Source organism: Phoenix dactylifera, unplaced genomic scaffold (genome assembly GCF_009389715.1).
Source record: "Phoenix dactylifera cultivar Barhee BC4 unplaced genomic scaffold, palm_55x_up_171113_PBpolish2nd_filt_p 000190F, whole genome shotgun sequence".
Taxonomy (NCBI): Eukaryota; Viridiplantae; Streptophyta; class Magnoliopsida; order Arecales; family Arecaceae; genus Phoenix; species Phoenix dactylifera.
Window position 1 is genome coordinate 725,277 of NW_024067717.1, and position 12,513 is coordinate 737,789.

General features: G+C 38.9%; 1 protein-coding gene across 1 annotated transcript; it reads right to left on the bottom strand.

The window, feature by feature from the left end:
• Positions 1–284: 284 nt before the first annotated feature.
• On the bottom strand, positions 285–8,991 carry LOC103721059 (low affinity sulfate transporter 3-like). Its single transcript, XM_008811094.4, has 12 exons — positions 8,601–8,991; positions 8,463–8,511; positions 8,010–8,217; positions 7,737–7,911; positions 7,570–7,635; positions 7,260–7,490; positions 7,043–7,169; positions 1,759–2,045; positions 1,353–1,546; positions 1,008–1,093; positions 834–910; positions 285–731 (listed from the first exon to the last, which is right to left on the bottom strand). Exons 1-12 carry the CDS (start codon positions 8,904–8,906, stop codon positions 582–584), a joined length of 1,956 nt encoding a protein of 651 aa, XP_008809316.3. The 5' UTR covers positions 8,907–8,991; the 3' UTR covers positions 285–581.
• Positions 8,992–12,513: the final 3,522 nt, after the last annotated feature.

Consider the following 12,513-nt stretch of genomic DNA (forward strand, 5'->3'; position numbering starts at 1 on the left):
GAATCTAGAAAATCTTGATATAAAAGATTGGCTAAAATAAATTTAGACAAGAACTAGAATAATTTGTGAAATAATCATTAATAGCTATTAACTAATTATGTACTTTATCCAAAAAATAAAGATGATACTTAAGCAAGTAAAAAAGCTTAATAGATAAGCAAAATTAAGAATAATTGAACAAAATTATTAATATGAAAGAACTTTACGATCAAGTAATTTGATCTAATTTATGCCAACACAATCCACCACTGGCTTAGTACCTATGTACTACCAATTAACAATAGTTAACACTTGCAAGTGAGCTTCACCATTCAACAATGGACTTACCTTCTAAAGCCAATATATGATAAATCCATTGTACATTAGCAAACGATAACCATTATTAAAATATTCTAGGAAACACACATAGTTCTCCACATACAGGCAACATGTCCTTTTTACATTCCCAAGCTTTTTCACTCTTTAGATAGATAGATAGATATGGAGAAAGAGATTTCACTGAAATCTCCTTCAAAGACATATATACTGCGCTAAAGTAGCCATTCATTTATAAACAGATAAACAGAGCACAGGTGATCAACTCAACCATTGCCATTGTCTCTCTTGGCATTAGGGCATGCTTCCACAGCTTCACCCACAGTGAGGAAGATCCATTTCTCTCCAATCATGTCCACTAAACTAGCCAATTTCATCTTGTGAATAACCAGCCACCCAGGATTGGCCATAACTAGCTGCAACCAAACAGTAGTTCTAAAGTTTTAGAGCAACCCCTACTATAAATTCTAAGAATTGCTTGTTTCCTTCTCTCTCAGTTACTAGGTAGCTAGGCTCACCTGTATACCAAGACTGTCTAGCTTCTTGTGCAACTCTTCTAATGCAGCAATCCCTGTGGTGTCAATGTTCTTAACATCTGCAGCCAGATACATCAACAATAAAATTTTTTATTATTGGAGAAATTTTTGAAAGCATGCAGGAATATATTGTCTTGAGAGTTTTAAAAAACTTACTTGACATGTCAATGACCACTGATTTGATTCTTTCTTTGGGATTCTCCTCTATTTCATCTTGTTCTTCTTTCACCCATTTTGCAATCCTAAAACAATAAGAACTGGGTGATTAATTATGCCAATATTGACCCAGTTTGTAGTGCTGTTCTACTCAAGCTTCTAAAATTCTTTGGCATAATATACCAAGAATATTAGATACTAATGCACAATATATACCACAGCCATTTGGAGAAAGAAAAATCTTTTCAAATTCTTTCAATAGCCTCCACTCGCCTTCTCATATTTTCCTATTTCTTTCTGCTCATGTAGAATATCTTTTGTATGATAATTTGTCGGACGAGTTACCTTTCTTTGATCATATTGGCATTGACGAAATAAAGGAAGGAAGAGTCGATTCGAAGTATCAGCAAGCCTGACGCTTGTTTAGCCATTGGGTACTGCTTAATGCTGCAGAAGATGTCTGTTCCTTGAATTCTTCCTAGTATGTCTACTTGTGGCCTAATCAAGTTCCATATGATCCTAGAAAAGGAGATTGCAACCTGCAGCATCAAATTTGATGCCAAAAAATATCAAAGCCTTGCACTTAAGTATTAGACCTGCATTCTTATCTAGTTACGAGTTCTTCATGAGGAAAATAAATTCTAGACCTCGATCATGGAGGCTATAAGTGGATCATGTTGTATATATAAAAGCTTGTTACAGGAGATTTGATTCACATTTTTCTGGAAAAAAAAAGTATTAACCGTCTTACCGCAATCAAGAGGCCAATCTCCACCGAGCCAAATAGCACGCCAATGAATGCTCCTAGGCAAGTAAGGAAATCTACTTTGTCGACTTCCCAAATGGCATAAGCTTCACCAATATCGATTAATCCTAGGAGGGAGGAAAGGATGATCGAAGCGAGGATGGCGACAGGAGTGTAGTATAAGAGTCTGGTGAGCAATTCCAAGGCAGCAAACACTGTGATGGCCATGACAATGTTGGAGACTGCTGTTTTGCATCCAGCACTGCAGTTCACCGCAGTTCGAGAGAAAGAGCCTGTGAATGATTTTTTCCCCAAAACAAGTCAAATGGTTTTGCTAACAGCAGAGTAGAGATTACTTCTGTATTTGAAATGAATGGACTCAGCGTTTGTTCCACCGATATTAAGACTGTAGGAGCAAGTTTGTTATTGTACCAGCAAATTATTTCTTACATGGATGAGGCATAGTATTATCATAAAGATTTAGTCTTTTTTGGATCACATACATCTGTATGCAACGATATCTATGTCTGACAACATTGATCATTTACTGAAAACTTATTTGGTTTGTTAGATCTAATAACTGAAATTACAAAACTACTTTTATCAAAAAAAAAAAGAAAAACTAAAATTGGTAAATTACTAGGTTCTAGCTCAAGTCATCAATTAACAACTCCAATAACTTGGCTTGTAAACCTTAACCAATAAATTGGAGCAGGATATATGGCTGCCCCTATGTCATTAGATTCTCATAATTTTTTCTTGTTCTCACCAATTCACCCTTGTCTTTTGGAACCCATATTCCAATCCCCTAGCTGCATGCAAACTTGCACACACAAGCCAACATATAGACTTTGCACATCCTTATCAAGTTCATTATGATTCTTATTTATATATGTTGAAGTCAATCTACCATGCTCCAACCTAACAAGCCAAGAATCCATGATTGGTGAGCTAAAACAAGCTTGGTAAGCTACACTAGCAGTCTCTTCCCCAACTCAAGTGACCAATGCATCATTTATGAGGAATATCCCTGCGACCGGGGGAGCCATCCAAGCTTGGGTCTCGCTCTTCTCTCTTTCTCATCTTGCTGGAAGAAACCTTATCTTTTAAAGATTGCATTTTATTTGAGAACAACAGAAGAAAAAACATCTTTTGATTAAGTTTTATTGTCTAAGAGGACTGAATTGGGAAATTGGTCCCGGAAAGCAGAGTGAGTTCTCTCATCTTGTATCAGAAATTTATAATTGCGTAGTATCTGATGCATTAGAATTTATTTTATGAATGTCCCTTTGACAGCCTTAGAGATTTGATCGTCTTGATGCACTTTGTGTGTTGTTGTCCAAGAAAATCAAGAAAAAGTTGAAAAGTAGAAGAAAAATCGACATAAGCCAAGAATAACTTATTACATAACATTTTATAGCATTTTATGTTATATAGGCTTTTTCTTTTTTGTAATTTTGATATTTTTAGTGGGAAGTTATTATTGCAGATAAGTGAAATTCATGAAGTTTGCTGGTATTTTATATTGTGATTATATATGCCATTTGCTTCATGAGCTCTAGTTGTTTGAAAATTCACTGTATTTTTTAGCAGTTCTGAAGCTTTTTGGGACCTTGGGTTTCCAAGTTTCTTGTTTATCATTTTTTAGCATTACCCAAAAAAATATTAGATCGAGCATTTCTCTGTGATAACTTTATGTTGCTTACTAATTTAATGCATGCAGTTATAAATGTTGTATTTACTCATAGAAAATATGCTATTAGTGTGAATGACTGTGCCTTGTATTCAATTGTTCAGCAAGACTAGCCAAACCCACTGAAGCCAGACTAAAACTTATTAGTTTCAGTTGAAACTAAGAAAAACTAACCAAAAGGAACTTCTGGTGTCTGTTTCAGCTTGACTCTGGCTGAAAGTGATCCACAACAGTTAACAGCCATATCCTCAAGCCTTGATTCCAAGCTTTTGGTCATGGGCAAAACCAATGGCATGTTTTGATAACTCAAAATGTAAGAGCTAATGAAGCATTTTTTGATAAGTTAAATGAATGCTCATGGAACATCACAATAAATAGATTTTTACGAGCTCTGATCAGGTTCGTGCCAAGAAAGTGTAGTTATTTTGTTACGTTTCTGGGGGTCTTAACTAAATATTACAGTGGATGACTATTGTATTTGTGCCCCCATGGCCCAATACATAAATTGTAAAAATTCTCAGGATCAGAACTATGGAAGGGTCCAACATGTCATGCAAATATCATACGCTAATGAACAATGTCAAGTATACCGTAACTTTCCAGTTCCATTGGTTCAACTCCTGGAGGGTTTATTCAAAACCAAATTTGTGGAGTAAATTTACCTAAATTTGCTTTGGAATAAAGATAGCCAATGAAATTGTATATGTATGATGAAGGAATATGTATAGAGCTAGACGTAGCTACACTCAAATGGATCTCCAGTCAAATCTAGTTAGATCTAGATTGGATGATGGAGATCTTGTTGATGATCTAAGGCATAGATGTAACTAGCTACAAATAAATTGCTTGCATACGAAAAATCATGTGATTTGGAGACCCCTAGTCTAGGCATCAAGTGGTCATATATTACTTCGTATTATTTAAACTATCCAATTTTTTGATCATTTGATGCATTGGCTAAAGATCCCTAAATCACATAATTTATGGTGTGTAAGCAGTTTAAAGATACTAAAGCACATCCAATGGCTCTGATTATTGGAGTCCGTACTTCTTTTGTCCAATCCACATCTGACCGGATCTGAGTGGAAATCGACTCAAGTGTAGCCAAGTCTACCTCATGTATATACATATGTACGTATGCATGTATGTGCGTATGTATATATGTATTTAGCCAAGTCTACCTCATGTATATACATATGTATGTATGCATGTATGTGCGTATGTATATATGTATTTATGTCTTCTCAATATTGAGATTTTCATTTAACTATGGGAGAATTAAACTCAAAAAACACTAGTGGCAATTTGTTCATTATTTGAAAAAAAAAACTGATACTTAGGATTCTATTGTTCATATTTTATCTTAAAGTGTTATGCAATCTTGAAGTGCTAGAGTTGTTTAGCTGACTACAATGGTAATAACATCTAAATGAGTTATTCCAAAAAATAAAACATCTAAATGAGTTTTAGTTTTGTGACCATAACTATAGATGAGCATTATTCTTTAGGTTATTGCTCGATATTGCAAATATATAGAGCAAGAGATACAAAATCAACATCGAGAACTGTACCAGTATGTTACTTGTTTAGTACGGTATGATATGCAACCTGTACCGAGATAAGCTTCTAACACTTATTCTCACTCCCAACCACAATACTGTATGGGGTAGTTTTGCTAAGTTTGGATCGGTATAGACTGGTTTGGCTCATATATTGAACAAACCTCAATACCATACCAATACCTTATCGGCAAGGTCTGTCGTATCGACTATACCAACGTACCGGTGGGCACCGGTACCAGTACGGAACCGAACCGGCCAATAGAGTAGATGCACGAGCGCAAAGTGACGCGCAAACGAGAAAAAAACAATGCGCGTCCGCGCATGTTAAATGCCATAGAGTAGCATTAAATGCCACTCGTGGCATTTAATGGCCCACGCGGGTTGCCTTGCGCAGGGAATCGCGCGCGAGCGCGAGCTGGGCGAGCGATTTCCCGCTCGCGCCTGCGCGCGAGTGGGCTGCCCCGCATGGGCGCGGTTCCCCATGGACGCATTCCCAACATGGGAAACCCTTGCGGGCGTGGTTCCCGACTCGCGCCCGCGCGGGGCGTGCTTTAGTGGGGGCTCACGGTCCAAAGCCCCTCACCAAGCCCCTTTGCCTCGTGCTTCTTGCGTGCGCCTTCGAAAAACGCTGATGATGGACCGATTGTAGGTAACGTCGGTGGAATAACTCAATACAAGGATCAAACAATAAAGCTAAACAGAATTTTATTCCACTCAATCAAAATAACAAACAAGAACAATAAAAAGCAAAACAATCTAGTAAAGCAATCAAGGATCTCTACTAGCCCAAATCTAGCAAAGGATTGTAAGGATCCCTTCCTAGCCCAATCTAGTGGAGATTAATGTATCTACCACTAGCCTAAATCCTAGAACATAAGATCTAAGGACCGAATTTATTGAAGGCCTAATCCCTCAATAGCCCAAGTCTAAGGACCGAATCTACGAAATTTTTTTAACATACAGAGTGTCGGTACGACACCCATACCGAGTAGCGGTGCCGAACCGGTACGATACATCCTGTACCATCCGGTTCGGGCCGATACAGCATACCATGGGTTAAACATATAATTTGCATTTTCCAAGATCTATATGCGGACTCATGCAAGCTTCTTATTCAATATTAGCACAATTGTCTATTCTATCCTATTCATTTTTTTAAAAAAAATGATATGATGACATGAAAATTTCAATTAATATTATGGAAAACATTAGAAATTTATGTATGCCTCAAGGTTACTGGTTTTGGTATGTTAATTTTCCTAAAGTATTTTGACATGAATGATATGGGCCTTGGTTTGCCATGCCAGACCGTGCCATCTAATACTGAGTGTACGATACGGTACTGGTAGCAAACCAATACTTGATACAGGAGAATACCGAGTCTAAGGGGTAAGAGGGATTTCTGAAGTCCACAACCCAAAACAGGTGAAATATCAAATTTAGCATCTCGGATTTAAAGAATGAAATGTTCTGTTCATGAGAATGGATAATTATATTAATTCCATTAGGCCAATCTAGGGTAACATGATCTGTTTTGTGTTTCAAAAGTAAACAATATCGTCCTATCGAGTCAACTGGAATGATAAATCAAATATTTGAAATGGATGATCAAAGTCCAAGATTTGACAAAAAAAGTTATAAATGGAATTAGGTCTAAATACTAGACTTAAAATTAACTCTTGAACCTAAAATGAAGTTTCTGCAGTGTGGTCAATATGGACCATTCAGGAGAAGGATGAATTATTTTCTTATGTTTGGGCTAATGTGGCCCTTATAGCCATTTCTCATTTTAAATGTTTCTCATTGTAGATTAAAAAACATTATGATATTTCCAGGTTCCATTTGAATAGTTGTGATTATAATAGATTTGAACTCATATCCACAATTTAATGAAGGTTAAGGCAATTATTGTAATATTAATGTTGTTATCCTTTTTTATATAGGTTTAAGGTCATTAAATGAAGAAAAAGATCATACTGTTAAGCTTAAGCTTTAGCATATCATTTAATTGTCAGAAGTCAAAACTTGTGATCACCTGTTGCAATATAGCAAGAGGACAAAGACCCAGCAATGTTCATGAAGCCCATAGCTACCATTTCCTTGTTTCCGTCCAGGTGGTAACCTTTTATTGAAGCAAAAGATCGCCCAACAGCCATGGCCTCCTGAAATTGAACATAATAATAATTAGGTGTTTTTGTAGTATAGGATATTTAGTTAATAAATATTATTATGAAGAATTTATGCAGACATACCGTGAGAGCTATAATGGCACAAATCAGGCCAACTTTTGCACACGGGGCCACATTTTGCCCAGTGAATTGTAACAGTTTAGCAGAGCTTGGATTCAAGCCTCCTTTTATGTGCTGTATTGTTATTACACCATGCTTATCTGCCCTTGTCATGAAAACAAGCAGAGTTGACAGTATAACAGAGATCAGTGGTGCAATGGCAGGCAACCAGAAAAGCTTCTTTATTCTCCTTCCCTGTAATGCAAATTTATGTTCTCATCAGCTGAACCAGATGAAAAACCCGTGAGAGATAGACTGAATTTGGATCACTTACTATAAATCTGGTGATCAGGAGGAAAATAAGGAATGAACAGCCAAGATAGACATTTTCTGGGTGCCACTGTCATTAGAATGAGAAAAGTGGCAAAAGTTAATAGGAAATCCAATGAAAATTAGTTCTTGCTATTTTATTTATGCACTTTTGAGTAAGAGCATACATACCGGTTGATGAATTGCATTCTGGACAGCCTCCATGACAGAAACTACATCAGTTTTGGTTGTGAAGTGTGCGATACCAAGTAGGCCTTTGAGTTGTTGCAGACTAATTACAATTGCAGCTCCTCCCATGAATCCGACAGTGGCAGCATGGGAAAGAAAGTCCACTAGAAAACCCAGCCTGAAGATGGTGATGGAAGGCACCAAGTTGTTCGCATTGCGGAATTCATCTATCAATATATGTGTGGCAAAATAGCTCACAGGAAGTAGGAATCTAACCTGAACAATCCAAAGGCAGCTTGAAAGATACCGGCAAAAAATGTTGAAGTGAAAACCAGCTTCCTGTAGGACTCAGGATCAACTCGTGGATCTGCTAGTTTCTGAAGCATTGAGGACAGGAGCAGAGAGACAACAGCAACTGGACCAATAGCTAATTCTCTCGAACTACCCATCACAGCATAGATTAGAGGTGGTATGACACTTGTATCTGGTTGGAAACAACAAACATCCTACGATCAGAGATGGTTAAAACAAAAAGAAAATTAGAAAGTTGTCGTTAAATATCTTAGAAACATTTCTGAAGAGTTATATCGATAATAGTATGCAGAAAACTGGAGCTTTATTGGTGCTTCCATCTGTTTTGACACTTGTTCCTCGTAATTGAAATGACAATTGAGATGTAGAATATAAAATTATTTAGCATGTGTAATATAGTATTAAAATGTGACTTACAAAGGCCATACTGAGGATCCAGTTTGGCTAAACTGGCATATCCGATGCTCTGCAAAACACAGAAAATGTCTTTACAAATTTTAAAGAAGACAGACAGACAGACAGAGATCAGGTGGCTGACGGGGCTCATGTTATAACCTGTGGAATGCCAAGGCTTGCAAGAGTCAAGCCTGCCATCAGGTCACTCCTAAAGGTCTTTCCGTCATACCTTTTCCCCCAAGAGAGGACAGGAAATAAACCACAGAGTACTGAAATGACATGTCTGAACAGTGATGAGGACTCTTTTCTGCAAGGAAAAATTCCCTCTCTTATTGGCCAGGTGAGCTCATGCCATAGAGGAGGAGGAGCTGGAGTATTCAGCACTGATATAACAATTTCTGGTGGATTTGATTCTTCAACAACGTTCTCTGCTGCAGATCTAGACTCACTGGCTGAGGATCCCATGGCTCCTTGAAGTGTTTGGGAGAACTCCAAGAGTTCCTTGCTCTCTCTCTGTTTCTATTTATACTAGTTTTCGAATTGGATGGAGGCTGTTTCATGTGCAGAAAAGCATAACAGGACATCATGGTAGGGGAAAAAGTTTATTTTATTATGGCTCATGGTGCATGAGGGATGGGAGGTGGTGGAAGGTCAGAGAACTTGGGCACATGATTGCATTGAGAGTGATAGCTCAGGACAGTCACCGTTCCCTGAAAATTATTTGCTCAATAATGCTTCTTTCTCAATTATCATGTGGTGTCAGGGACTGATGACATGACTTCTTTTTTTTTTTTTTTTTTGGAGAGGGTGGCAGAGTCAACTGGCCATTATTAGAAAAGAAAGTTTATAGGAGCTAGTTATAAAAAATTTGCAATAAAAAAATATATAAAAGAGTAATAAAAAATTTTATAAAAGATGGTGACCGATAACTAGACTTGATTCAATAAGTTGTACAACCTCATTAGGTGACGTTCTGATGGCATGATTGACTTGATGATTAAGTTGTTAAAGATTTCATGTTTACTTATTCTTTTACATTTTTCCCCCCTGATTTTGTAATGGAGATCTCGCATCCCACGTTTGGACATCACGTTCTTTATTGCAATCATCCTAAATGTGAGGACCCCGAAAGAAAAATATATATATATCCTTTGGGTTGATGGGCCGGCCTGAAGAGGCCTGGCCCATCTCCAATTGCAATCGTACCCTAGGCACGATCATGGAAGAGGGAGCGACAAGGGGAGGCGACTCGCTAGGGGAGATCGAGCATCAGGGAGGGGACGGTTCCAAGAGCCAGCCAGTTATGGAGGATGCCTTAAAGCCTCTCTTCCCTTCAACGAAGACCTCCCCCACAAATCTGGTGAAGATGCCTTGGATCCATGGGTTTTGATCCGAGTTTGCTCAAGGATTTCTCCTCCAATTTCTCGTCAGAAAGATTGCCGGAGCACCCCATCGGACTGAGGTAATTATGGCTCGTCCCCTTGTGCTTCATTTTCTAGATTAAGGGCTGTGTTGGCTGGATTTTGGCCGATGAAATCATCGGAGAAGGATCCGAAACAGGGTATCCCTATTTTGGCTCCTCTCTTCCGGATCTTGCCGCCACCGGCTGCCGGGTTGGCCGGGATCCATGCCATTTGGGGATGAATCGGGACTGCGTGAGAGTTGGTGAGGGATTTACAGGTTTAGTTGATGATGGGGAGTGGTGGATCCAAGGTTTTCTCCCTCGTGATCCCATCCTCTTCTTCTCTTCCTCTCGTCGGTTGGCCATCGGCGGCGGCGACTGTGAGCCGTGGGCCACTGTGGCTGCCGTCGGGTGGGGGCCAAGCCACCATCATGGTGGCCTTCTGTTGATGATGGTGGAAGGGAGGGAAGTTCTTCCGGTTCCTGGGAGAAGAAGAAGAAGAGACCTCTTCTTCCCGGCCTCTCTTGGCCGGCCACCATCGCCAGCGACTGCAACAGTGGCGGTCGGCAATGGTTCGGCTAGTGGTGGCCGAGATGTTGGCGGGTTGGGAAGGAGAGGGCACAGCCACCATAACTGCTGCCCTTGGACCAAAGAAAACATCCGTGAAGAGAGAAGGGTCTTCTCCCCTTCTCTCTCATCCATCCCTTCTTGTGGTCTCTTCACCGAGACCGGCCAATCATCGCCGGTATGGCAGCGGCCACGGCTGGCGACGACATAGGCCGGTGGTGAAAGGGTGGGGTCGGGCCACCTCGACTGCCCCCTAAATTTGGAGGGATTGAGATATTTGGGAACCTGGTAATGGGCCTCATAGTAGATGTGAATTATGGTTTAAAATATTTAAATATTAAATGATTTAGTTTGTGATTTGTAATTGATGTTGTAGGGGGAGAGTCAGCGGTGCCAGGAGGTTTTGATCAGAGGACTCAGCACCCCAGCTCGTAGGTTGTGATTTGGATTCATGTTTGAGTCAGTCTACAAATTACTGTAAGAATCCTTACACCTGAGCACCTATGTTTATATATTTGATTTATCGTTGAATTTATTTTATAAGTATGTTGTTATTAGTTTTATGAGCTGGTATGACATATGTGAGGTGTGCATCTTGGTTGCTATAGAAATATTGAAACAATTAAATTGAGAAGAATAATCATATCTTTTAGAATACATGAAAATATGTGATGTGATTGAAATTTGATTAAACATATAAAATTAGACATGTAAAATGGGTTGGACTAGCCTCGTCATGAGATAGCCTCTACGAGCTTATGTGTAGGATAACTGCCACGAGCTGATGCATGGGATAGCTATTAGAAGTATACCCTAGAAGCCAATGTGGCTGACGCATATTTGTAATATGGGGCATAAATTTGTAATTTGACACTTATTAATAAATAAGATTAGGCAATTTGTTTTTTCATTCATGTTTGTATGTGTCCATGAATCATCCAAAAAATTAATAGATGATGACACATATTCTCAAGAAGTTGAAAATTTGAGGCATGTGTCATTAGGGATTAATTTCTAAATGCTCCTGATCGATGGATCCATCATGAGGGACGGTGATTGATCCGCTGAGATTAGTGCACAGATCACTTAGTCAGATGGACGAGTCTCGAGTCCACGGTTTAGAGACACTGGAGTGATTATGCGAGTACTTGTTAGAGAACAAGGTACTGAGCGTGACCAAAGATAGTAGTTACATGGATGTCTATCCACTCGTCAGTAACTACTTATGTTGTAGTTGTATGACTGATCCTTTGACCTGCGATGCCTCAGCTGTTCACTGTAAGGTTGCTGTAGTTTGACGAGCATGTGAACTTGGGCCCTAGCCATTTGGATCATTATAGTGCGGATTGGCTACAGTAGGTTTATTTTGAAATAGGGTTGCATCCAGATGGGATTTATCGATCTTGATAGATTAGGAGTGATCCTATGTGATTTATGAGACTGAGTTCGATAAATTTCTGGCCATGTATTTTGGAAAAAGAGTTTTCCATATCTCAAACTGGAAGTTGTATAAATCTGACGTATGACGAACGATGAGGTTTGACGAGATATACATAACCTCCGTCACGTCGGAATCCATGATAGAGGGACTGCATCATACGCTAACTGTACCTAGAGATTCAAACATTCCATTCTGTTGGGTTGCCACTACATACTGCTAGGTGTCACTAGTGGATTGTGAGACTTGAAGGCATTCACTTGGTGATCAGTGAACCCTGAGAGTAGAACTGAAATCGTTTCAGTCCATTGAAAGAAGTTTCAGTGATATTGAGATGGAGATCTCAATATATCTCACTACCAATCAGAATAGAACCTACGGGGTCACACACATAGAGGATTTAATTAGTCAATCATAATTGTGATTTAGAATCTCAATTGAAGTCAATTATCAATATGATTGGTGATTGAATTAACCCACTAAATGTTAGTGAGTTAATGGAAGAAGAATTAAGTGGAATTGATTGCAATTGGATTGCAATTGGGCTGATTTAATGAGCCAAATCAAATTGGATTCGACCCAAATTGATTTGGGTTCATGATTGGGTCAATTTGATTAAACCAAGGATTGTGCGGATTTTAAAGACCACATGTCGTCGTAGGATG

What these genes read in the sequence shown, in the direction of transcription:
- LOC103721059 (XM_008811094.4), bottom strand. Translation starts at nt 8,906, where the DNA reads ATGGGATCCTCAGCCAGTGAGTCTAGATCTGCAGCAGAGAACGTTGTT. An exon ending in GGATCCTCAGTATGGCCTTT is followed by an intron (nt 8,218 to 8,462) that starts GTAAGTCACATT and finishes GTTTCCAACCAG; the next exon opens with ATACAAGTGTCATACCACCT. An exon ending in GCTGCCTTTGGATTGTTCAG is followed by an intron (nt 7,912 to 8,009) that starts GTTAGATTCCTA and finishes CACCATCTTCAG; the next exon opens with GCTGGGTTTTCTAGTGGACT.